We start from the raw sequence: 23,991 nt of genomic DNA on the forward strand, positions 1-23,991 counted from the left end.
TTATTATGTATCACAACTAAATATTTGAATGGAAAAAAATATATAAACCCTAATCTAGACAGCTATTTTGACAATTCTTTTAAGAAACAGCACACTCTAAATTATAAGTCTGTATACTAAAATTTAGAAGAGAGTAGTATATTTTGAGAATTCTCTATTCCCTTTGGCAATATAACTTTATTTCAGAGTAATCAAAGAATTAATTTAATAAAAATTAAATAGCACTCAAGTTATTAGAACTACAAGCATAGTACTTTGCAGTTAAGTATTCAACACATTTCATGAACAACAGAAAACTATTTAGAAGTTTGGACAAACTGCATTCCATTTGGGGATGTAACTTAAATGGAAAATTTGTAAAGCAGAGATATAATAAAGATAACAGGTAAACAGCAATGTACCTTCTCTTGATAAAAAACTGTTTCCTCCAAATTCTAATTTTGCAACATATTTTATAGCACTCAATACTGTCTATTTGTATGGTAAGAGAAGAATTTCATTTTGGGAAAATCCTAGAACTTTATTGGCACTGTGGCCAGACGTTATCCTTTAACATCTGCAGCTTGAAAAGCTTAACCTTTTAGCCTCTTACTTAAAGGACTACTAATTTAAACTACAAAATAACCATCTTCAAAAATTGCAAAAGGAATAGTCCTGTTCTTACAAGGTTTGGACTCTCTCCTTTTATAATTTTTGGCATTTGGCAAGGATCACCCTTGGTCTAATCATGCCATAGGTTTTATGTTCATTATGGTGACATGAAATAGAAGCACATGAAAATTTTCAACCATCAGATACCTCATTTTTCCATTGGCATACATCTACTCACAAAGGTTTTTATGTCATAAATTCTTATACAATGCTTGATTATCCCTAAATTACATAGGACTGAGTCAATAACACCTTAGCTTTTAGGTATTCTGTTTATTTAAACATACATACAACTACTATTCTTATCAGTCTTTTGTTGAACATTCACTCAAAAGGTAATTCAACTTAAATATTGAAAAAAAAGTCTATTCTAAAAATATTGTCTGATCTATTCCACCTGGTTTCCATCTGTGACAGCGTGTCTTCACAATGTCATGTGCTTTTCTTTTGTATGTTCTTTACCATTTGGCTTGGATGTAATCTTTGAACTGATTTTTCTTCTTCCTTATTGTCTGTATTCTGATTAGTATAAATTGAAATTTCCAAACCTTTATGTAGGTTTTGAGATGTTTTGATTCTAATTAATTAGGAAGATTTAATGCATTATAAGCTCTCTATAAAATATTATATTATAGTGCCATTAGTATAGCAATAGAATCAATCATTATATTCTTTTTTATTCTTTTCTTTGTAAGAACTTTCAACAGATTTTTCACTTTTATTATTATCCTTTTCTGTGAGAAAGCAGTATTTCACTTCTGAATTTCTCAGTTATTTCAAATTGACGTATGTGGGCGTTTATGTGTTGAGTTTGATACTTTGTAGTGTTGACATTACATTTCCTGAGATCACCATAAATGTTAAGGTACTTTATATTTTTATCCAGTTTTTCTGTTAAATTTCAGTTTTGACTTGAAAACAGTGAGATATTATATGTGCATATAAACAGGCTTTAACCCTTAGTTTTGTCATGCCCCTCCTCCCATAGGTCATAGGCAAAACAAATTAATTTGAGACATATGAAACTGAATGGAATAATACAAATGTACAGAAGGGTGTGTGGATACATGTGTGTGTTTGTGATCATAATAAAAGAAAACAAAAGATGTAATAGCCCATTGTATTTAAAGTAGTTCTTTTGCTTACTCTACAATAATTGTTTTTAAAATTTGAAAGAGAGCCAGTTAGAAATAAATCGAAATAATTTTTCATAATGTAAGAAATATCAGTAATATTTCTGTGTTTTCCAATAGAAATGTTAATTACAAGAATTTATTTTAAAGGTGGCCTGTCTAGTTCCAAATTACTAACAGAAATGAAAGCATCTCTGTACTCTCTAGAATATGGCAATTCTAGATTATCTAAAACTAGAATATTCTTGGTTTTGAGTTTGGATAGATCATATATTTAAAGAAAAATGGTCTTGTTTAGGAATATGAGGGGGACTATTATTCTTTAGATTTTTGTCTTGGAAAAGAGCCCTACACTGAAAGTTTTGTTATGATTTATAATTCACTACTTAGTAGTTTCTCTTTCTTGGACCTTCCTTCTCCCATGTTCAAAGAAAATGCTCTCAATTATACTCATAAAATATTTTACATCTCATTCATACACTTATTCATATTACTATGTTAAGGATTCTCATAGAATCATTTTAGAAATCATCTAGAGCATTAATCTAAACATGGCTGTGCAGTTATTTCACTGTACAGCATAACAGGGAACTCCTTAGGAGTCTGAGCTCCTGAACTGTCTCTCCTTTAACTGTCAGTACTGTACCACATTCTACTAAGAATGTACCACGTCATTTCCATTGATCTGATTACTATGAAAAATTTACTAAGTGGTGTCAGTGAATTAACCTTTGGTAAGTGGGATGGCTATTACCAGGTGCATACTGCTGTAGGATGAGTAAATGTTCTTTCATTCAGTAAATGTAGGTTAACCTCCTGCTGTGTGCTAGACATTGTGCTGTGGTTTTGGGATCCGTGGATAATATCATAATCCCTGTCCTTGAGGTGCTCACAGTGGGCTGGAGGAGACACACATGAAGAAATAATTATGGCAGTGATGGCAGTGTTAATGCCACAATCGTGACCAGTTTGTACTGCCTCCTACGTAGGAGTTAAGCTTCTGATTGATTGATTCACAAAGGATGAGTCAGTTATTCTTAAAAAAAGGAACTAAACTAGTTAAGATGTCTTTTTACATGTGTAACACAGCTTTTTCTAAAGACTTGATTAAGAAACATATTAAATAATATTCTGTTAGTACCAAGATTATCTTTTTGCAAAATACTGTGGATGCAAAGTAGATAGGATATGTTAGAACTATATCATTATTGGCTTGGTGTGGAGATAAAAATTAACAACTAACTGGTTTTCTATTATTAAGAAGTGGAAAGTGTGGGTATCCAGTTAGAGAATTCTTACTATTTTGTTTCTCTCTAACCATTCTGTTTATCTAACAATTCTGTTCATCTCACATATCTGTATATGTATGTATCTATTTGCTTTGTATGTGTGTGTGTGTGTGTGTCTGTTTTGAAAAAAAGATTGAGCTCAACATCATCATTTGTTGTAAGGACTTATTCTGCCTGTTATTTTCTTTTATTTCTGAGAATTAAGGATTGAGTGAATCTTCTCATTGTCCTGATGCATCTTTTTAAGATGTCCTGCTTCCAGGTAAACTGATTTCTTTATGATCTTCAGAAAATTTTCCTGTAACATAACAGAAATGATTATTTATTTCCCCACATGTTCAAACTGCCTTCAACTGCTTTAGGGTAATTTGCTTCACAAGACTTAGTATTGATCCATATTTTATAACTGACTAAATAAGAAAAAAAGAGTCTCCACAAAATAGCTAGAAAGATTGCCTTAACCAATGATTTCGTTTTAATCATTTTTGAAATGATTGCAGAAAACTGGTGGTGAAAAGCCCGTATCTTAGACTGCTTAAAATGGAAGGTCTGCCCTTTATTTTAAGAAATTAAGATGAAATTAATTCTTTTCATTTTGGCTGTGGATCTTGCAGACTTTTTCTACATATATGTAGTTTTAAATAGATTGTAGGAGAAAACCAATTATTGATGAACCACAAAGTAGTCTGATTTTAATTCTTTGAATTTAACTATAAATATTCACTTTATTAAATATAACAAAATCTCAAACATTTTAATTTATATACATATTTCTTGTCCAGTTGAAGTCTTTTGAACTTGAAATAACCTGCCCTTACAGAGTATCCTGATATTGCCAGATCCACTATTAGCCTCATTGAAAAACAAGCCAATAACTGCCACAAATAGCTCTCCAGTTTAAATATAATTGGTCAATAATATGTACCTACACACATTTCCTGCATGTCTACCTACACTGAGTAGTTTTTTCACTTCACATTGATGAAATGTTACAGCTTTGGCAGGAAAGGTGACTTCTGAGTCTATGTTCAACACTGAAATAGGAGATAATTAAGTGCATTGTAAAAGATACAAATTAAGGTACAATATTTATAATTTATGTAAGTAATTTCTTATGAAAAATCAGAAATTTAATTAGCTTAAGCACATAATTAACATAATTATCCATACGATTTTATGCTAGGTCAAAAGGTAATATAGTATTGAGAGATCATCATATTTGTCTTTCAGCAGTTATAACTTTGGTCTATTGCCTGGCACAATGCAAAGAGTAGGCAAACAATAATTATTTAGTCAGAGAATGAATACATAATATGGCCATATTTGCCTAATAATTAATTTGTTTCTTATTTGCATATACCTCTGGTAATGGGGAAGTGGCTCAGTGTTTATGAGGGGTAGAAACCAGAGTGGAATCAAAACTTTGCATGGAAATTGACGTTGTGAAATAATCATAATAGTTTACTATTTATTGAGTGCTTATTCTCCACCAGACATTGTGCTAAGTTCTTCACATGAATCATATACTTTAATTCACAATAATCTTTGGAAGTAGTCTTATTATTAGATTTTTCTATTTTAGGTATGGAAAAACTAGGCTCAGAGAACTTAAGCAATTTTACAAAGGTCACACAGCTAGTACATGCTGGAGGGAAGTCAGATTCATAATTTATATAAAGGACAAGTTGTATTGCCTTTTCAAGATTGTTGGAGTGAGACCTTAGATGATGAAATTAACAATGTCTGTAATTCAGAATATGAACTTTATCTTTTAAGAACTGTTGTTTTTAATATGATTATGTTAAAACAAGAATCTTGATCTTTCAAAAGAGGAATTCTCACTCGTATATTTTACATTATGTTTTGAATATAGAGCTTATATTATCTGACCTTTCTTGCTGTTTTCAAAACTGTGAGGATAATTTAGCATAAGAAGAATGAATAATATAAACAAATTACAGAAAGTATGTTATTATAATAACTGTAAAAGAAATATTTGAAAATGAACTTGACAGTGGCCTAAATGCTAGAGTAAATCGTATCCCCCATCTGAAATCTTGCTAACACAAGTTGCTGTTTAAGAACTTACTGCATCCTCTTGTTCATAATGACATGCCCTCAAGGAAATCTTTCAGTAAAATAAAATAATACTCTGTCATAAATGTCACATTTTTTTAGTTACCACAAATAAATAATATAATATTCGAGTTTGGTTAGCTGGCTTCCCCTAATTTTCACCCATGGGAACCCCATAATTATGTTATTTTGCTATAGACATGAATTAAGGTTAAGATTACTTTAGTTCATTTCCGGTGGGGTTACTAAATCCTGAGACTTCATAGTTAATTTATGTTTTTTATCTGTAGGTTGATCTCAAAGTAGACCTTTGAGGATAATATTGAGTGAGATCCAGAAGGGTCTGATATCATTTTGAATCTTTCCTTTTATGGGAGTTGACTATTAAGTAATTTACATAATTAAAAATTCCGTTTCTGGATCCTTACCTGCACGAACCAAAATGGATGTGCACATCTCTGAGAACACACACACAGGGTTTGGCAACAATGGCACAGGGAGAGATCGAGGTGAATGGCTGAGCAGAGGAATCCTTGACACAGTGCCTGGCACTGCCTGTCAGGGATGCACGCAGAGACAGGACGGCCCTTCCAGAACCTGTCTTTCGCACTCTTGCTGAGGCACCACTGAAAGACTAAGTGGGTGTGAGTTAGCATGTACCGTTTTGGGGTGGTGATGGTGATAGAAATATACATGTTTTTACAGATAGCATTTCAACGAAAACAATCGTGCTAGAGTTTAACAGCTAGATAACCAATTACTGTGTTGTTAAAACAACCTTTTGAAAATTGAAATAAAAAAAAAAAACTAGTGTCTCTAGCTCTTAGTAATTAATAACAAGGAAACAAGGACATCGAAGCCGAGAATGTGAAATGGCTTTGTCCAAATTGCATGCCAGTAAGTGGTGGCGTGGATTTGAACACAGTTCTTTGAGTTAAAATCCAGTTCTCTTTTGAGAATAAGAGAATAAGAGGAAAAAAGATTTTGAATATTCTAACTTGACATTTTTTTCCTCTTTTAATCATTTTGGTAATGAGGTCAGGATTATGGTGAGATTCTGGTACAGTAGAGAGCGTTTAAATGCCAGACCTCAGCAAAATTCCTAGCGTATTTCAAACTGATAATTTAACAAAGAAGAAAAAACTGTTGACACAGTGCTTTGTTTTATTTCCTTTTACAGTCTAAATCCTGAAAATAAAACTTTTAAATCCTTGTTATTTTACATCTGTTTCTTTTCCACTGTATAATATCAAAAAACATGAAGTACTCGATTAAATAACACAAATAAATAACATATATATTTATAATGCCCCCAAATTAGTTTTTCTTTTTAGTTTTAAAAATCCCAAAATTATTTTCAGCACTTGAGCACCTGTTATCAAACTTTATATTTCTGCATCATTTCTTTTCTAAACTCTTACAAGTTAGTTATGGGATAACATGGATGGTGCTTCACAAACTGTAATATACTCGTTACATCATGTTGTTTTTATCCTCCCTGCCCGCTGTTCATTCTCAATGTGAAAAATCATAACATGTCAATGACAGGAGGTCTGGCTTTCAGGCCGACTTTTGTAATTATTCCCGCTGAGGAACTGTCAGTAGGATTAAAATACAGATCCTGGATCTGTCCATCCCAGATGAGGTCAGCACTTTGAGCAGTGGCAGTACTATTTCTGCAATCTGTGCTTTCCCCTTTGCATGTAGAATCATAGACATTAATATGACACAAATATTTGAAAGCTCCTATGGAAACAGGCTAGCTTGGCCTAAATTCAGTCAGTTGTCCATCTGCAGTAAATAAAATAACAGCATTCATTAGAATCCGTAGCTATGTATGTGTGTAGATTCTACAATAATATTAAAGCCCAGAAAGTTTCAATTACAGAACAATCCACTTATAGTTCATAATTAATAAACTCTTTGCAGCTGTGTAACTGTGGCCGGAAACATCTGCAAAGCCTCATATTTTACACACAGACACATACACATAATTCCTTCAGAAAAAGTTTAATTGTGCTTAAAATCACAGGTCTGGAAACAGAGTAAGACCTGAGGAAGCTGAGTCTAGTTGTATTCAGTTAGCTCCTTGGAGGAGGAGTTGGGGGGGGAAAGGAAACCAGCCCTTGTCTGGCACAGGTGATGTAGGTAAAAAATAAGAATGTTTAAGGTCTATTCATATATTCACTGAAAACTAACTTTGTATATTATCTCCCCTATATATAACTTGGTATTGATAAGCATCTATTTAAGTTATAAAAGTACTCAGTAAAATGCTAGTCCTCAGATAAAAGATAAATTATTATTAATAAAACTCTAAAATTAGAAATGGGTAAAAAGAATATATTGATTATATATTTTCCTTTGTTTTAGAATTTATAGTTAATTTTTTACACCTAAATGTAGCTTTATAAAAATAAATGAATATAGAGCATATGTGTTAGAAAGGCAAACTAGCATATTTTCGACAGATAAAATTTGGTATCTTTTCTTAATGTTGGCTAACTTAAATGTTCAGTTTGAAGTTGCATTATCAATGGATTTTATTATACATGACAACGTTACTGAGGTAAAATTCACATACCATACCATTCACCCATGACAGTTAACAATCTAGTGTTTTGTTAGTATAGTTATAGAGTTGTACAACCATCACTACCAATCAATTTTTGAACATTTTCATCGCCCCAGAAAAAAACCCTGCACCCATTAACAGTCACTTGCTATTCCTCTCACTGCCCCAGCTCTTAGCAACATCTAATCTACTTTCTGTCTCTATAAATTTGCCTATTCTGGATATTTCATATAAACAGAAGTATATAGTATGTGATCTTTTGTGACTGGATTCTTTCACATGGCACAATGTTTTCAGAATGTATCAGAATTTAACTTCTTTTGATTGCTGAATAGTATTCCATCGTGTGTATTCATTTATTAGTTGATGGACATTTTGGTTGTTTCTACACTTTGGGCTATTATGAATAATTCTGTTATAAATATTTAATTATGTTCAAGTTTTTGTGTCAGTAAATGTTTTCATTTCTCCTGGGTACATACCGAGGAGTGGAATTGTTGGGTAACATGATAACTATGTTTAAACTTTTGAGGACTTGCCAGTTTTTTTCAAAGTGGCTGCACCATTTTACATTCCCAGCAGCAGTGTATGAGAGTTCTAATTCCTCCATATTCTTACCAGACTTCTTTTATCTGTCTTTTTTAATAGTCTTCCTACTGGGTATAAATGGTTTATCATTGTAGTTTTGAGTTGCATTTCCCTGATGACTAATGATATTGAGCATCGTTTTGTGTGTTTATTGGCCATTTGTATATGTTCCATATAGAAATATCTATTCAGATTCTTTGCCTATTTTTTGATTGGCTTATTAATGAATTTTAAATTTTTGATTATTTTAAAATTCTAACTTATTATAATTCTCAATAATATCTAATCTTATCTCCCTCATCAATTTTATGGTGGACATATCTTTTATCATGCGTTCTTTACAGACTTTGATAGTCCAAGAAAAGACCTAGAACCTCCAGGATGATGATTCTAAACACCTGGAAAGCTTTTAAAATATAGATATATCCGAACCTTAATAATGACTCAGTTATCTTTAATAGGGCCAAGACAGTAGTCTCTTTTCAAAGCATCCCTCATGTGCAGTCATGGGGGACAGCCCACTGAGATATGGAGTTTCAGTGCCTTAATGTTCAGGATGGGTCAGCTATGTCTGAAAGTAAAGATGGAGTTTAAGATTTCCAAAAAAATGTGCCCATTATGGTTGAGGGAATCTTTCTTGGCTGTAGAGAAATTCTAGAAGTATGTGGATTTTCTGGGATGACCAGTTTGTGGGAGAAGGTCCTTAGAAGTATAATCAGATAGGATATCCCCCAAGCTTACCCTTGTAGGTCATAAACCTAAAGCACCAGGGTAAGTCTGAGTATCTACACCCTTGATCAGAAAAAAAAGAGGTATTCCACTTCATCCAGCTGCTTAGCCTGAAGAGTGGAAATTTGTCTGCGGCTTTTACAGTGGCCTTCAGGATTGTTCATTGAGAACACAGAGTTGTTACACCAGTACCCTGATTGTTCCACAGACTGCCTCATGCAAGTATATACTCAAAGGCCTGGCACCCCATTGCTTAAACACTTGAAATCCATTGAAGACAGCTATAGCATATGCTAATGTTAGGAGAGTTTGAGAATCAGGATACAAGGCTTTTGTATCAACTCTCTTATGTATTTAAATATCTTTGTGTTCAGAATTTTGTTGCTCTTAATTTACTTATAAATGGGAAACCCTGTTCCACTTTGTGTGTGTGTGTGTGTGTGTGTGTGTGTGTTTTAAGAATTTAAATCCCACATATTTATGAACCAATTTTGTTACATAAGACAATCTTCTTATTTAAAAATAGTTGAAATTAAATATAATATTACAGTTACTTCATTGCAGTAAACAATATAGCAGATCTTGGAATATAGTATATTTTGTAATATAATTTAGTAGGCATATTACAGTAGATAATCTTGTTACTGTCCAGTAAAAAGAAGTTTCATGTGCTTCCTAGATTTTCTTTTTCTTTGGTGCTTTTCCATTTAAACAACTGGCCAAGCGAAAACTTGCTCAGTGTATGAAATCTGACAAGATTATGGTTCTTAGCTCTAGGATAATGAACTTATGTTATTTTATTCATTAAGCCCCTGAGGGCTAGAATAAAACAGTCCAAAGAATCAGTCCCAGGCCTTTGTGGTAACACTGAAAAATACTGTTACTAAAATAATTGGTGAAATATTATTTTTACAAAAGTAAATATTGAAAACAAATTTTATACATATTCCCAGTCTTCATCAGTCCAGTGAAATATTACCTTAAAACAATGTTCAGTTTAAAAAACAGTCATCGAAAGGCAGGAGATTAAAATGGTATGTTTCTTATTGTAACTAATTTTACCATAGTGCCTACAGTATATTAATTAAAGTTTGCTTTGAGTTCAAATGCTGTTGAACAAATTGAGAAATAAAGCAAAGGAAGCAAAAAGTTTTAAAACTGCTATTGCACGATTCCTAGAAAGTTATTCTTATATACTTCATCATTATGTATAAAGGGAATTTATCTTTGATTGAGGTTTCAGAAGGCATTTACCATGAAAAACTTTTTTACTAGTACCTTTTTGGAAAACCAGCTGAATTTATAGAGAGGAGAAATTGCCCTTATTTCCATGTAGGCTTTTGGGAGCAGCTGGGGAGCTCATCTAAGTCTTCCTTAAGTGGTTAAATCTCAGGTATATCACTTCACCCCAGTTTCTCTCGCTGAGTATTTTACTCAAGCTATTTCATCTAGATATCTCATCTAAAATTTTAATTTTATGAGCATCTGTTCCTTCCTTCCTAAACTTTTTACTACGCAATTGCTCACTACTATCCTGAGAGATACAGGTTATGTCTTCTTGTGTTCTTGGCTTTGCTCTTCACACCATAGCTCCCAAGATTTTGTACTTATTTTTAATAAATCTAAATTAATAGCTTCCTTAGATGTTAAGTGAAAACTCTCTTGTTACAACTTATTATTTTCAATATTAAGTGAACTGAAACAGAATAGTACTTCAAAGAAAAAATGTTAAGACTTTTATGACCACATTTTTTCGAGATTGCTTCTCTCATTATCTATTTAATGATGGCCTACACGTACTCCATTATTTTGCAGGCATCTACAATGCCAAAATTCATGGTGAAATTGAGATCTATTTAATATCTCTTCTGTAAGGTGTACTAGGATATTATTTCAGCGTTTTCTAAGTTAAAGTAATAACTTTAAATTAGTCAAAGGGTATAATAAAAGGCAATAGGGGCCCATTGAAAATTCATTTTTGGGGTTGCTAAAGCTTCGAGACCCATTGAACAGATGCCAGACTTTGGCTCATTCAGCAGTCAAGGCTGGTGCAATAGCATATGGTTGAGTCTCAGCAGTCCTGTGTTCTAAATCCAGTTTTAACCTAGACAAACAGAATTATTTGAAGAACTCAGGTTAATTTTGCTTCAAGTCTGTTTTTCCCATCTGCTAAAATGGTAACAGAATTTAGTGAAATTTGAAAGTTGAACGATAAGGGCTTTACATTTCTCTACATAAGGTACTGTATACATTCTACAAATCATATAAGTGGAGCAAGAAATGGACCTACTTATTTGTGGGAAAAGTGGAAGTAAGCCTTTGGTTAGAAGCCTTTATTTGCAACAGGAGGGTGAGAATTGCAAGAGATTCCACTAGGCAGTTTGCTGCCTACTGTTCTGGAAGCCTTACCTAATGGATGTTAAATCGTGTTGCCATTCCTCCCCCATTTCCTTGCTCCCCAACTCCTCTCCCTGTAAAAAGTGAGCAAATACACATAATATCATCAAAGGCTCTCAGCATACAACTCTTCTCTCTGTCTCTCTTTCTTTGTTAATTCTCTGGGCCTTAATGTTATCAAGCTGCAGGTTGTGAGTAAAGCATTGCCTTCTCTGTGTTACGGACGTTCTATCTGATCACTGAATTACAGATAATACATGGGGCAAGATACAGTGCATACTTAAAGAAAGGAATTTCCAGCCTGAGAAATCCATGCTAAATCCTTTATCCTACCAGTTAACCATTCTTTTATGAGGCAAGATTGTATGTTTAGAAACATTTTAAAGTGTTACTTTGTTTCATATTATTTCAAAATCGAGCTCATTTTTCTCTCTGTGTCTTAGATTTCTAGCAATTGCTACAAGAACACATGAAGATGCATTAAGCTTCGTTGCCTAATATGTTTGTGAGTGCTTCCCTCTTGTATGAATTGAGGAAGCCAACTAAAGGCAGACTGGCTTCTGAGGGCAGCAGTGGATCATAATTTACAAAGAGATGATGGTAGTTCTGTTCACAAATCTATAACTTATCTATCACAATATGACCTATCTTTAAGTTTCTAAGTTATCTAAAATACCTGTCTTGTTCATATAAAACAGCCTTATATTCTTGAAGCTTAAAAGATAATTTGGAGTTCTCAATTGTACCAGATTATGTATTAAATATTCAGCATGTGAACAAAAGTACAGAATGACTTGACTTTTTTCTGGAGAATATACTATCCTAATAAGATAGGATTGTTTTTCCCACCCAAGAGTGAAAATGTGATTACACTCCTGAATAATGCTCAAGTTGAGAACATTAAACAAACTTGAACCTAATACATTAAAAGTTATAATTGAATTTATGTTAAATATTCACTTATTTTTCTTTATAGATATGATTTATTAATCTCTATTAAATTTGAAGGTCACTAAAACTTAAATAGATATTCATTTAATAAAGATGGAGGGTAACTTGAATCTATTTAATATATTCAATGTATAGTACCATCAATTAATTTAAAAATTGTTGAGATAATGAAAATTGAGCTTGCTAAATTTTAATTGAAGATAAATATGTAAAATGTCTGGGGATAGTAAGTCGTTCCAGGTTACTTGATTTAATAACAAGTAGTCTCTAAGTGAGTTAGGGCAACTTCACTGGAAGGTGATAGAGATGTCTATTCATTGCTGAGAGCAGTTGCTGTGTTAGTGTGACTATCTTAACCTCTCCCAGCAGAGGAGAAACAGTTATCACCTGTTTGTAGTTGATGGCTTTCTCCTTATTTCTGGCAGAATAGGTTTCTTCTATTCATAGCATTTCATTATTTTTAGTAACAAGGAAGTTCGCTTAGTGGAAAGCAGCCTGCCTTGGAACTTAAGTTGGTTGAAATTATGTCTTGAGGTTTTCTGAAAATTGCAGGGTGCGAGGGGGAATACATTTCTATCATTTTCAGATGACAGTTTTTACATCACTATTATTTCTAGGCAGGTAATAAAATTAGTTTAGTATTTTTCACTATGAACCAAATTCACACATAAAAACTTAATTTATAGCTATACTATATTAAGAAAACATAACTTTGAAGTGTGTTAATGCAAATCAACAAGCAAGTTAATTATTACTGAAATCAAAGTTCCCCTGAATTAACTATCCTGAGATTTTATCTAAATAAATTATGCTTGTGTTTAGTTTTGGTCTCTAGACTTTGGACTGATGCCAACTACAGGTGCAAGTTTGCTGTATCATTTGGTTTTTATTATTTTGTTTTAAAATACAGTATTATACAATTAGGTTATTGATATACACTAAACAGAATTTTACCATAAAGGGCATGTTTTTCCCTTCTTTTTTCATATAATTAGAGACTTATGGTTTATAATTAGTTCCCAGGAAACGTGACAACAGATATAAAAAGAATATGTTAGAAATTTCTTCTTGGAATCTAGGTTTCTATTGAGTCTGGTGATAGCAAATTTGGAAACCAAATTTCACATTTTATTCTTTGCTAAATATTACTAAAATTTAAAGAAGGTCTGTTTGTTCTCATGTTTCTATTTTCACTTTGTTCTGCATTCCCAGCCTGTGGCCGTGGGTTCTACAAGTCCTCCTCTCAAGATCTTCAATGCTCTCGTTGTCCAACCCACAGTTTTTCTGATAAAGAAGGCTCCTCAAGGTGTGACTGTGAAGATGGGTATTACAGGGCTCCATCTGACCCACCATATGTGGCGTGCACAAGTAAGTTCATAATTATAAAATAAGGACTTTCAAATCCCTTCCGTTTGTTTGTAGTATTGTGACATCATTGAGATAGGCATGAAATTTATGAGTGCATTCCACAAACCGATGAGGCTAAACAATAATATAAAAGAGATACATCTTACATCATCATCAGTGTAATTTTCATGTCTGCCAGATCAAAATGCATTTTAATCATATTTTACACATGTATGCAATAGGAATAATAAATAAAATGTAAAAGTTATTTGAGTCTTGCATGGCTGTGAAATGTGATTAAAAAGTAATGGTTTCTGAATTAGAATTCCATCACTAAATAGGGCAAATCTTACATCTTGGTGCTTCAATTAATGAATGTTTGAGAGACTCAAATCCAAAGCCAATTCCAGACATTACTGTAAATCATTCTTGAGCACATTAAGAATGAATGGATGTATTCTCTGTTATATGGTTAAAAGGCAAAGTATTTTTAAACAACTGCACAACTGTTTTTTTAGGTGCATTAACTGTTCTTTTTTAATAGCTTGGAAGAAAAATAGCTAAAGACCGTGGCAAAAGGACAGAGACAGTTGTTATCCTGTTTTCATTTTGACATATTAAATAGAAAATAAATAAAGCCTCTTGCCAAGTGAATTCAAGAAGGCTTTTATTCAGTTTCTCTAGGAAAGGTAATGAAATGTTTATGTGCAAGAGAGCATTTCAAGTAGTTTTCTGTGTGGTAATTGAGCCACTAGCTTAATGCCCCACGTGGATCCTTCAGTTCATTTTTGTTTGTTTTTTGTCTATTTTTGTTTATTTGCTTATTTTTGGTTTCCAAAGGGCCTCCATCTGCCCCACAGAACCTCATTTTCAATATCAACCAAACCACCGTGAGCTTGGAATGGAGTCCACCTGCAGACAATGGGGGAAGAAACGATGTGACCTACAGAATACTGTGTAAGCGGTGCAGCTGGGAGCAGGGCGAGTGCGTTCCCTGTGGGAGTAGCATTGGCTACATGCCCCAGCAGACTGGATTAGAGGATAACTACGTCACTGTCATGGACCTGCTGGCCCACGCTAATTATACTTTTGAAGTTGAAGCTGTAAATGGAGTTTCTGACTTAAGTCGATCCCAGAGGCTCTTTGCGGCTGTCAGTGTCACCACAGGTCAAGCAGGTATGTTTTTGTGTTTGTCTTGACAAAGTGAAAATGTGACTACATAAGTGAGGTCTCTTGCTTGAATATCTCGTTAACTTGGCTCTACAGAACTTGATTATTCCAGCTTGTTGATTATTCACACCTTTAGCTTTTCTTTGCTATTTCTTCTGTTGCCTGTTAAACCATTACTAGACTCATTAACATCTCCTCCAGAGATCTGGCAGGAGAAAGAAAAGGGGATAAACTGTAAACCAATTAAGACTGCTCTAAGAGGACCAACTCTATTAAGATCTAGGGGAGGAGAGGGAAAATATCGGACAAAATAAGATGTAGGATATTTCTTGCATTTTTTACCTTTTTGTGTGCTACGTGCTCATGATTAAAATCTACAGGCTAATCAGGAATAATGAAGGAGTTGGCTTCAGTGTCTCACATGGTGTTAACCAGATTTTTACCACATAAAATGTTATATTTGTAATAGATGGCAAGTCTGCCTTAAAATTTGCATGAGGGAATTTTACATTCCTCCCTAGATTTGTGATCATGTTGATGTCTATAGTATTGGAATAAGTACTTGAGAGATCTCATGAGGCTTTCAAAATAAATGAATTAAGAAATATAATAATCATGATGATTGTGAACTGGTAGCTTAGCCTAAAAGCAGTTTTCGCTTATTTTCTTATTGGCATTTAAGATGCCCTGCTTGGTCATTCTTTGCTGTGGTAAGTAGGTTTTGGAAAATATAAATTGGGAAGGAAGCTTCAAAAATGGGAGACTTTCTAAACCTTTAGAAAAATATTATTCCTGGGGGAAGTTCCAGAAATTGAGGGCTTTTTCAAACTTTTGAAAATTCTTGCTGCTGAAGGATGACGCTATGTAGTCAAAGTAGCCAAGTGCTATGTCATCATCATTAATAAAATTGGACCTGCACTGGAGTACTGAGTTGTGTAAGCATCATAATAAGCTTATAACAAGGTCTTCTTGATCTTTGGCTAGCTGTCAACAGTCAATATTATCCCAAATTCCTGGACATAGACTAATCTATTCTTCATATCTATGCCAATTTTAATAAAATGTTACCTATTTAAATTATATCTGCACAGTGAAGCCTATGCATATAGTCTCATGCTTACCATTTTGAACAGATTAGTGGGTTCCTATTCTAAAGGTTTTATTTTGGTGTTTATTTCAAAGGCTATTGCAAATCAGATTTCTTACGTAAAAGCTGAAGTCTGGAGGTAAAACCACATAGAAACTTTTAGATCTTGAAAAATTGGGCAAAAGAAGCAACTCATTTAACTGATATTTGGATTGATTCATTTTATTTACCCTTACACCATTTGCCATTCTTTTATAATGCTGTTGTTAGTAGGTGTTTTTACTTGTTTTGCTTTATATTGAAATTTGTCATCGTAACGTTACAGTGAGTGGGTTTGAAACATTTTAGCTTCATGATTATGATACTAGAGCTATCTTTGGAACCATTAATAAAAACTCTTAGGTCTGCTGAGCTAGAATAACTGCTTTATTCTTGCTGATAATAAGAAGGGATATTTTTATTTATTTTTTAATACAACCTAAAGATACTGAACTGATACCACAAATAGAGTTTGCCAGGTAGGCCACTTTGGGGATCTGTTTCCGTGATCTTTAAACGTCCATTGTTTAATTCTTCAGGTTAATACTACACAGCCTAAATAGGTCATAGATATTCCATAAATTCCTGAATCAACTATCTTATAGTAGTTACGTAAAATGGCTTTGTCCCTTGATTCTCTTCCGGTTAAGAGCAAACTAGGTTTGTTTGGTTTTGGGGGGGAGGTAATTTAAATGTACAAAAATTAGATTGCTATGATTACACAACTATGTAAATATACCAAAAATTATTGAATTGTGTGCTTAAAATGAGTAAATTTTATGGTATGAAAATGATACCTCAGTAAAGCTATTAACATTTTTAAAAGAATAAATATAATAAAGTTAAAAAGCAAGCTAGGTTTGTACTTTTATATTAAAATAATTAATTCACAATTGCCTGGTCCCAACTGCATCTCAAATACTACAAACCCGTGAATTTACACTCTTAGCTTTTTCTGCTTTCAAAAAGAAAAGCATTAATAAGGCAGCAAGCTGTGGTAATTTTTTTTTAACATCTTTATTGGAGTATAATTGCTTTACAATGGTGTCTTAGTTTCTGCTTTATAACAAAGTGAATCAGTTATACATATACATATGTTCCCATATCTCCCCCCTCTTGCATCTCCCTCCCTCCCACCCTCCCTATCCCACCCAAGCTGTGGTAATTTTTAAAGTTTTAGTTTATTTTTTAACAGAGGAAATTTAGAATATGTTAGTGACTATTGTTCAGTTAAATTTGTACCCATTCCCCCCACCCCATCATCAATATTTTTGCTTTTTCTAAGGGGGGAATGATTTGAAACTTTGTCCATGTTTACGACTATCCATGGAAACCTGCAATGATCCTTAAAATTCTCATTCTGTGTTAATCAAACAGCATCACCTCCCACCTAGTTTATGCTACAGTCACTTCAATAATGAATTTAAGGATCTCTGCTCAGTTGTCAGTTATCCCTCATCAGCAATCCACTGATGCCTAGTACAAAAAGAATCTGCATGTGTCTGGGCAAGAAGAGAGAGTAAGGATGGGAAATCATCAGGCAGTGTTTGAAAGGTAGTGTATACTTTGTAGTTCCTTTTCTATTAAGTTTGGAGTCTGGAGCTCAGGACCCCCCATACCAGTGTTTGTGGAAATGGAAGTACATTGAAGACCCCCTCGTCCTTTCCTCAGGGTAAGAGTAGGGTTATTGGTGTTTAAGGACCTGTACCCCAACCCCTGTTGCCACTTATGAGGTATGTGCTGTTGGGTAGACCGCTAAAGTTCCACATGAGTAAGATGGAGATAAGATGGTATCTATCTTCCTGCATTATCCTGTTAAATGAGATATTGGAGAAAACTTAAAAACTCTTTTTTGTCATAAAAATGTTATTTGCCGTGAGTAGCATAATGAATGCTGATTAATCCTCTTTTTATGTAACTCTTTATGAACCTGTCAAGGCAAAACACACTAAAATCTTTACCTATTGCCATGTGTCCAGAGTGGGGGGTATAATCGAGGTCCAGGATTGGCAATTATGTGTTATAACGTTGCAGGAGGGAGAAATTAATTTTTTTTATCTAGTCACAAGTTATCTTAAGACTGAGATTCTTATTTAAACCAATAATTAGCTTTAAGATGAGATGTTTATAGAGAAGCCTAATACATGCTATTCATATTTAGATAGTTTTTGTATTTACCTATCAGGAACATATTACCTACACAAGCTGGCTGGAATGTATTCTTTTTGTTGTTGTTTTGTTAGGAATGATATTGACCTATTAAGGGTGAAGTCACACAGATCAAACTTAGGTACATTGGAGATATTAAATATATATATATATGTATATGTAAGATGGAAAGCACATGCATTTGATTTATGGCATTATGAGCTTCATTCTTCCTTACAGTGGAAGGCTCCGGATAATTAAACAAGTGTTCTGAAGAGATAACTATTTAAATGCTAGTTTTCAAAACATTAACCCAGCCAACTGTACTGAGTAGTATATGTTAAGCACTGTGCAGGATGCTGAAGATAGGAAGGCAAAGAATGGTCCTATCCTTATGAGAAGCTGTTACTATAGCAGATATATATTAATTTATACAACTAATGATAGGACACTTGAATATAATGTGATGCATGCTATAGAACAAAATTTGGAACAAAATACAGAACCCCAAAGAAGGAATGATTCATTCTATCTGTGGAAAAAAGGGGAGTCCTCACAGAAAAGATGCCAATCAATCTAGAACTTTAGAATGGATATGGTTTTGCCAGAAGGGGGACAAGTAAGTCATATTCTAGGCCCTCAGGCAGACCTGTCCCATGAAAACATAATCATTGCCACTACATTCCTTCCACAGATCAAGTGCATTAACACACCAAAATGGGCTGCAGAAAAGTTAGTAAAAACAGGTCACCCTAAAATTACTGTCTCTGTCTGTAATACCTTCATTCACTGTGGGATCATTTAGACAATTAGATAATTTTTAACCTTTTTAGAAAACATAATATAAAATTATAATATGTGGTCTTTCCCACAAACAGACTTAAGAGACTTAGTCATTATTCTTCAGGTCAGTAATCATGTTATGTTTTTGTCTTTACCGTCTAACACAGTTCTTTCTCTGTTCCTAATGTCGTGTAATTAATTCCAGTAAGGAAACTAGTCACACACAAGAAAAGTTAAATGATTTTACGGGAGTGAAAACATTCAGACATGAATGGAAAAGGCATAGGATTTGATATTTGATGACATGATAACTTCATGTTAGACAAGTTATTTCACTTCTTTAACTTGAATTTTCTCCTGAAATGGGATCATGTTACTTGACTCCTCATATTGTAAAAAAAAAAACTGAGCTTTTAGCTTAATACCTAAATACCTTAATACCTAATACCTTTATTTGTTAGAATACAAACAAAGTGTTTTTGTTTTTGTGTGTTATTGTACTACAACAATGATAATAATAAAAGTAATGATAAGGGTTACAAGTGATTGAACACAATACATTTTTGGTACTTTTTAAATGTACCAGGTACACGGCAAGTGTGTCAAGTTGGGTCACTTAATGTCTGTGGACTCCTGTAGTCCTCCTAAGTAACGGAGAGGTCTGGGGCAGAAGACCTCTAAGAGCCCATCTTATGTCCATAATTTAATGGACAATCATAATACAGTACAAACTGTACATTGCACAGTGCAGGGTTGACTGCAAATTATTGATAGCTGAGTAATATGTGTACAGATACTATCATTTTTAATGGGATCCATGACTTACAATGCTGTAGAAAGCACTGGGAAGGAATTAAGAATGAAAACTGGAACCTCTTGAAAGAGGATATAATTTCCCGAATTGGGCTCCCTAGAAAGCAGACACTTTGATGCAGATTCCTTGCAGGAGTTGTGTTAGGGCATGTACTTGGGATCAGCACCATCTGAAGAGAAAGGAAAGGAGCAGGACTGAGCAGAAGGGAAATTGAGCCATAATGCAGTCTCATTGGGATCCTCTGCCAACTCCATGGCAAGCTCTCCACCCGTAAGGGACCTTCAGATTGTCCCCAGTGGAAGAGATAGTGGCAGGCTTTTATACCTCTTTGTCGTACAGACACTGGCTGCAGGCTCCTCTAGGAAGGTGTCATTTTTCAGACAAGGATGTTCTAAAGGGCAGCAGGGAACTGAGGGTTGCTTTTGCGCAGCTATCTCAGCAGCTAGCAAATATGTTCTTCATTCCTTCGCCGAGGGTAATGGGGACCGTCCATCATCACATCCATTACATAGAGTTAAATCATGCCAAAGGATACAGGGGGCAAAGTTCAGAGTGTGTTTAGAGAATAAGTGGTAGCAACTGGATGAATAAAGATTTGTGGGAAGAACTAATGGGAAAGTTTATTTTTAGGAAAGAAGACCTTTCTAATGGGGGGAGGAGATAGTGGGAACTGAACGTTTTTGAACAGAAAAGTTACGTAAATGACCCTGGTTTACATCTTAAACTTTTGTGTATCTTCCACAGAACATTTGATGTATTCTATATAGCAGTTTGCTTTTAAAAAAATTCTCCTGCTTAGCCTTGATTCCTCTGGAAAACAGATATATAGAAAACATTTTCTGAAAATATGAGAAAGTATCAGCAAAGTTGCCATTTTGAGGCAAAATTTCTTAATTTCTCTACAAAGATATCATATAGAATCTCTCTCAAAAAGAACTATTTTCTTTTTATCATCATCAGTTTTGTTGTATATGGCTGAATGGTTTATATAGCACTTATATATATTATATCATTAAAATTTGAAGTAAATTTATAAAGTTGGTAAAACAAGTATTAATACCATTTACAGGTAAAAAGTTGAAGCTTAGACTTACCAGTGTCACGTGGTAAATTATAAAGTGGTGACCCAGATTATTGTAATCAAGTATACCCCTTACCTCAGAATTATTATGCTCTGTAATCTTATCATGGACTGCTAACTTAAAGAATTTAGCTCTACAATCCTTTACGTGGGAATTTGCAGATTGATTTAATGGTCTGGTCATAAATTACTCTTCAGTGAAAAGGGGACCTCCTAAGAAGTTTTGTTTCCCGAGGATATGAATAACACATATAATCTCTGAGAGGGAGCATTGGTAACTATAGTATTTGTCTCCTGGCTATGATTTTATTGCCCTTCTTTAAGAAACTTCAGAAACATCCCTTCATATCTTAATGGACTAATTTCCCGTATGTTTTCAAATTATATTTGAAATCATATTTCAAATCTTATTTCTCTGTCAAAATTAAGATTGGCTTCAGTATTCCCTTTACTTAGATTTGTGATGTTTACATAATGTTCCAAATGAAATATAATCATAGAGTTATATGATATAACATTATATATAAGCAAAATTCTACAAAAAAGAGACAATACCAAAAGTCATTTCCTGTATTTGTCTGAAATATCTTCACTCACATTTATTAATGTGACTCAACTGTGATGATTTTTCTCATAAGTTAACTCAGATCATCTCTTTTCGATGATTTTAAATAGTAGGCCATCAAATTATGTGTCCTTTAAGGAAAACCAATTAATTCCATTTAAGTTTATATATTTTGAGATTTCTTAATTTTTTAAGGGAATGTAATGTTAAGAAAATAGTATTTTCTTGTTTGAGAGCATTTACTGAGTAATATTAAAAACAGCTATTCCATAAGGTGAAACAAGATATAAATGCAAAAAAAACCCAACAATGACAAAAAATGTGTGGAAATAGTGTCAATGTTATTAAAACATGCATACATACATACACACACTTATGCAGTCTGCAGCAGAAAAATCAACTGAATGTGATTCCTTTAACAGTAAACCATTCAAAAATGCATTTCTGTTTCTAGTTATTTTGCAAATCTGATGTACCTGAATGGCATAGCAGAATTCAGTCATGCTAATTTATACCAGAGGGCATGACATTTTAGAAATTTATATGCTTTGCTTTGCAAGTAGGAGCTTTAGACTATGTTAGTGAAATTTAATCCTTCATAAAGTATTTTTGTGACACCACTAATTTAAAAATATACATGTAGATCCATTTACAGTTTTTCTTCAGTGATCAGTAATTAAAATATATATATAAAAGATTTTTTGGATACTATTTTAATAAAATTTTCATTATAGGAAATGCAACCATGTGGTATAAGTACTGATAACAAGTATTAGTGACTACTTGTTGACTATTTAGTATGTACTGATCACTTTACGTGTAAAGACCCATATGCCTACACAGTATCTTCACATCCCAAATTCACACTGAAAATTTGGGAGAAAATTATGTCTTTTTGTGATCTGATCTTACAGTAAGTATCTCATGCATTTTCCTATAATATTTTTCACGTATTATGTGTGAAATGTTTGTCTTCCCTGTTAGAATTCACAGTGTAAAGAAACAGTGGCATCTTTGATCTTATTCTCTAGCCTCTGTAACATATTGGGCCCAGGGTACATGCTTAGTAAACTTGTTGAATTAAATTCATAAATTCATTGTTTTTTGTCATTTAAAGAGACTTTCTAAGATTATCAAGATTAATACATAAAGGATTAGTTAAATTCAAATGCATTACAATTTTATTTAAATTATGCAATGAATATATAAGATAATGATTTGAAGTATAAACATTTTGTGATTTGTTCTTAAAGCTATAGATATACTTAAAATCTTAAACTGAGTTTTTATCCATAACTTGGTATTTAAGTAGAGATTTAGAACAAAAGCTTAAAATAATCTTATTATGAAATATTAAGATACAAGTCACATTTAATTTTGAAAATTTTATAATTCTTCATATTTTGAAAACCTGCAGAAGGTCGAATTAATTTTTTTCTTTTTGGACTACTATTTTAAGCACACGACACCAGCTTTTTATAGCTTATTTTAATAGTTTTCCCTTTGTGTAGTTTTGTAACTGCTTAAGACTATAGCACATAGCTGTTCTATGATTTTTCTTGATTAAAATATATGTAAGGAAATGCCTGTAAACACCTGTGTTCTCACCCCACACCTTCATCTTCATCCCTCCTTCCTGTTCTCCAGTCTCAGTATGTTTGTAAGTTGTCATATCCACCCTTTTCTGATTTTATAAATATTTGTAGTGAACTATCTATGCTTATGTTGTCAGGGTGACAAGTTGATCTGCATACTATTGGATGGAAAGACTCTGTTAACGTTTGAAAGAAATCTAGTATGTTTTAAGAGTCTCTTGTGTTTTCATTTCAATATATCTTAATCTTTTCTTAAACTCTTTGATCTCAAAATTGCTGTTTTGTGGGTAATGATATTTAAGTGGGAAGAAAGAGTTGATTTGTGCAATAACTCAGTTATAATACTGCTGTGGGCTGAACTGTGTCTTTCCCCAAATTTTTATGTTGAAGCTTTAACCTCAGTGTGACTATATTTGAAGATAGGGACTAAAAGGAGGTAGTTAAGGTTAAGTGAGGTCATAAGGTTGGGGCCCTGATCCTACAGGACTGGTGTCCTTACAGTAAAAGACACCAGAGAACTGGCTCTCTCTCCATGCACATGCAGTGAGGAGAGGTCAGTGAATACATAGCCAGAAGGTGGCCATCTACAAGCCAGAAAGAAAGGACTCATCAGAACCTGAACCCTACTGGACCTTGATCTGGGACTTCCAGCTTCCAGAACTATGAGAAAACTAATTTGTTTTTTATAAAATACCAAACCTATGGTATCTTATTATAGAAGCCTGAGTAGAATAATACAAATACTCATCCCTGAGATAGTTTAGTTCCATCCTATTATTTTGAAGGAAAGTATTTATTTTCCATATGCTTGAGGACTGCTAAGGCATGAACGCGTTTTTGTGAATAGGTCAAGGAATGGGAGTTGTAGGCATTTTATGCATTTCTGTGATTTTGCCCCATCAAGTACTAAATTTATTTAATGCAATGCATTAGTAAGTGCCAGAAAGACCAATAGTAATATTTTGCTTTTGAC

The 23,991-nt window shown here is 33.5% G+C and overlaps 1 protein-coding gene across 5 annotated transcripts in view; it reads left to right on the plus strand.

Annotated features, from left to right (window-relative positions):
- The window catches only part of EPHA7 (EPH receptor A7), a 164,136-nt gene that overhangs the window by 45,072 nt on the left and 95,073 nt on the right, over nt 1-23,991 (plus strand). For all 5 annotated transcript variants that reach the window (XM_036871775.1, XM_036871776.1, XM_036871777.1 and 2 more), the window contains exons 4-5: nt 13,602-13,757; nt 14,577-14,912. In XM_036871775.1, the coding sequence (XP_036727670.1) occupies nt 13,602-13,757; nt 14,577-14,912 (492 nt within the window). The remainder of the gene's footprint in view (nt 1-13,601; nt 13,758-14,576; nt 14,913-23,991) is intronic.

Source organism: Balaenoptera musculus, chromosome 12 (genome assembly GCF_009873245.2).
Source record: "Balaenoptera musculus isolate JJ_BM4_2016_0621 chromosome 12, mBalMus1.pri.v3, whole genome shotgun sequence".
In the NCBI taxonomy this organism is placed as follows: Eukaryota; Metazoa; Chordata; class Mammalia; order Artiodactyla; family Balaenopteridae; genus Balaenoptera; species Balaenoptera musculus.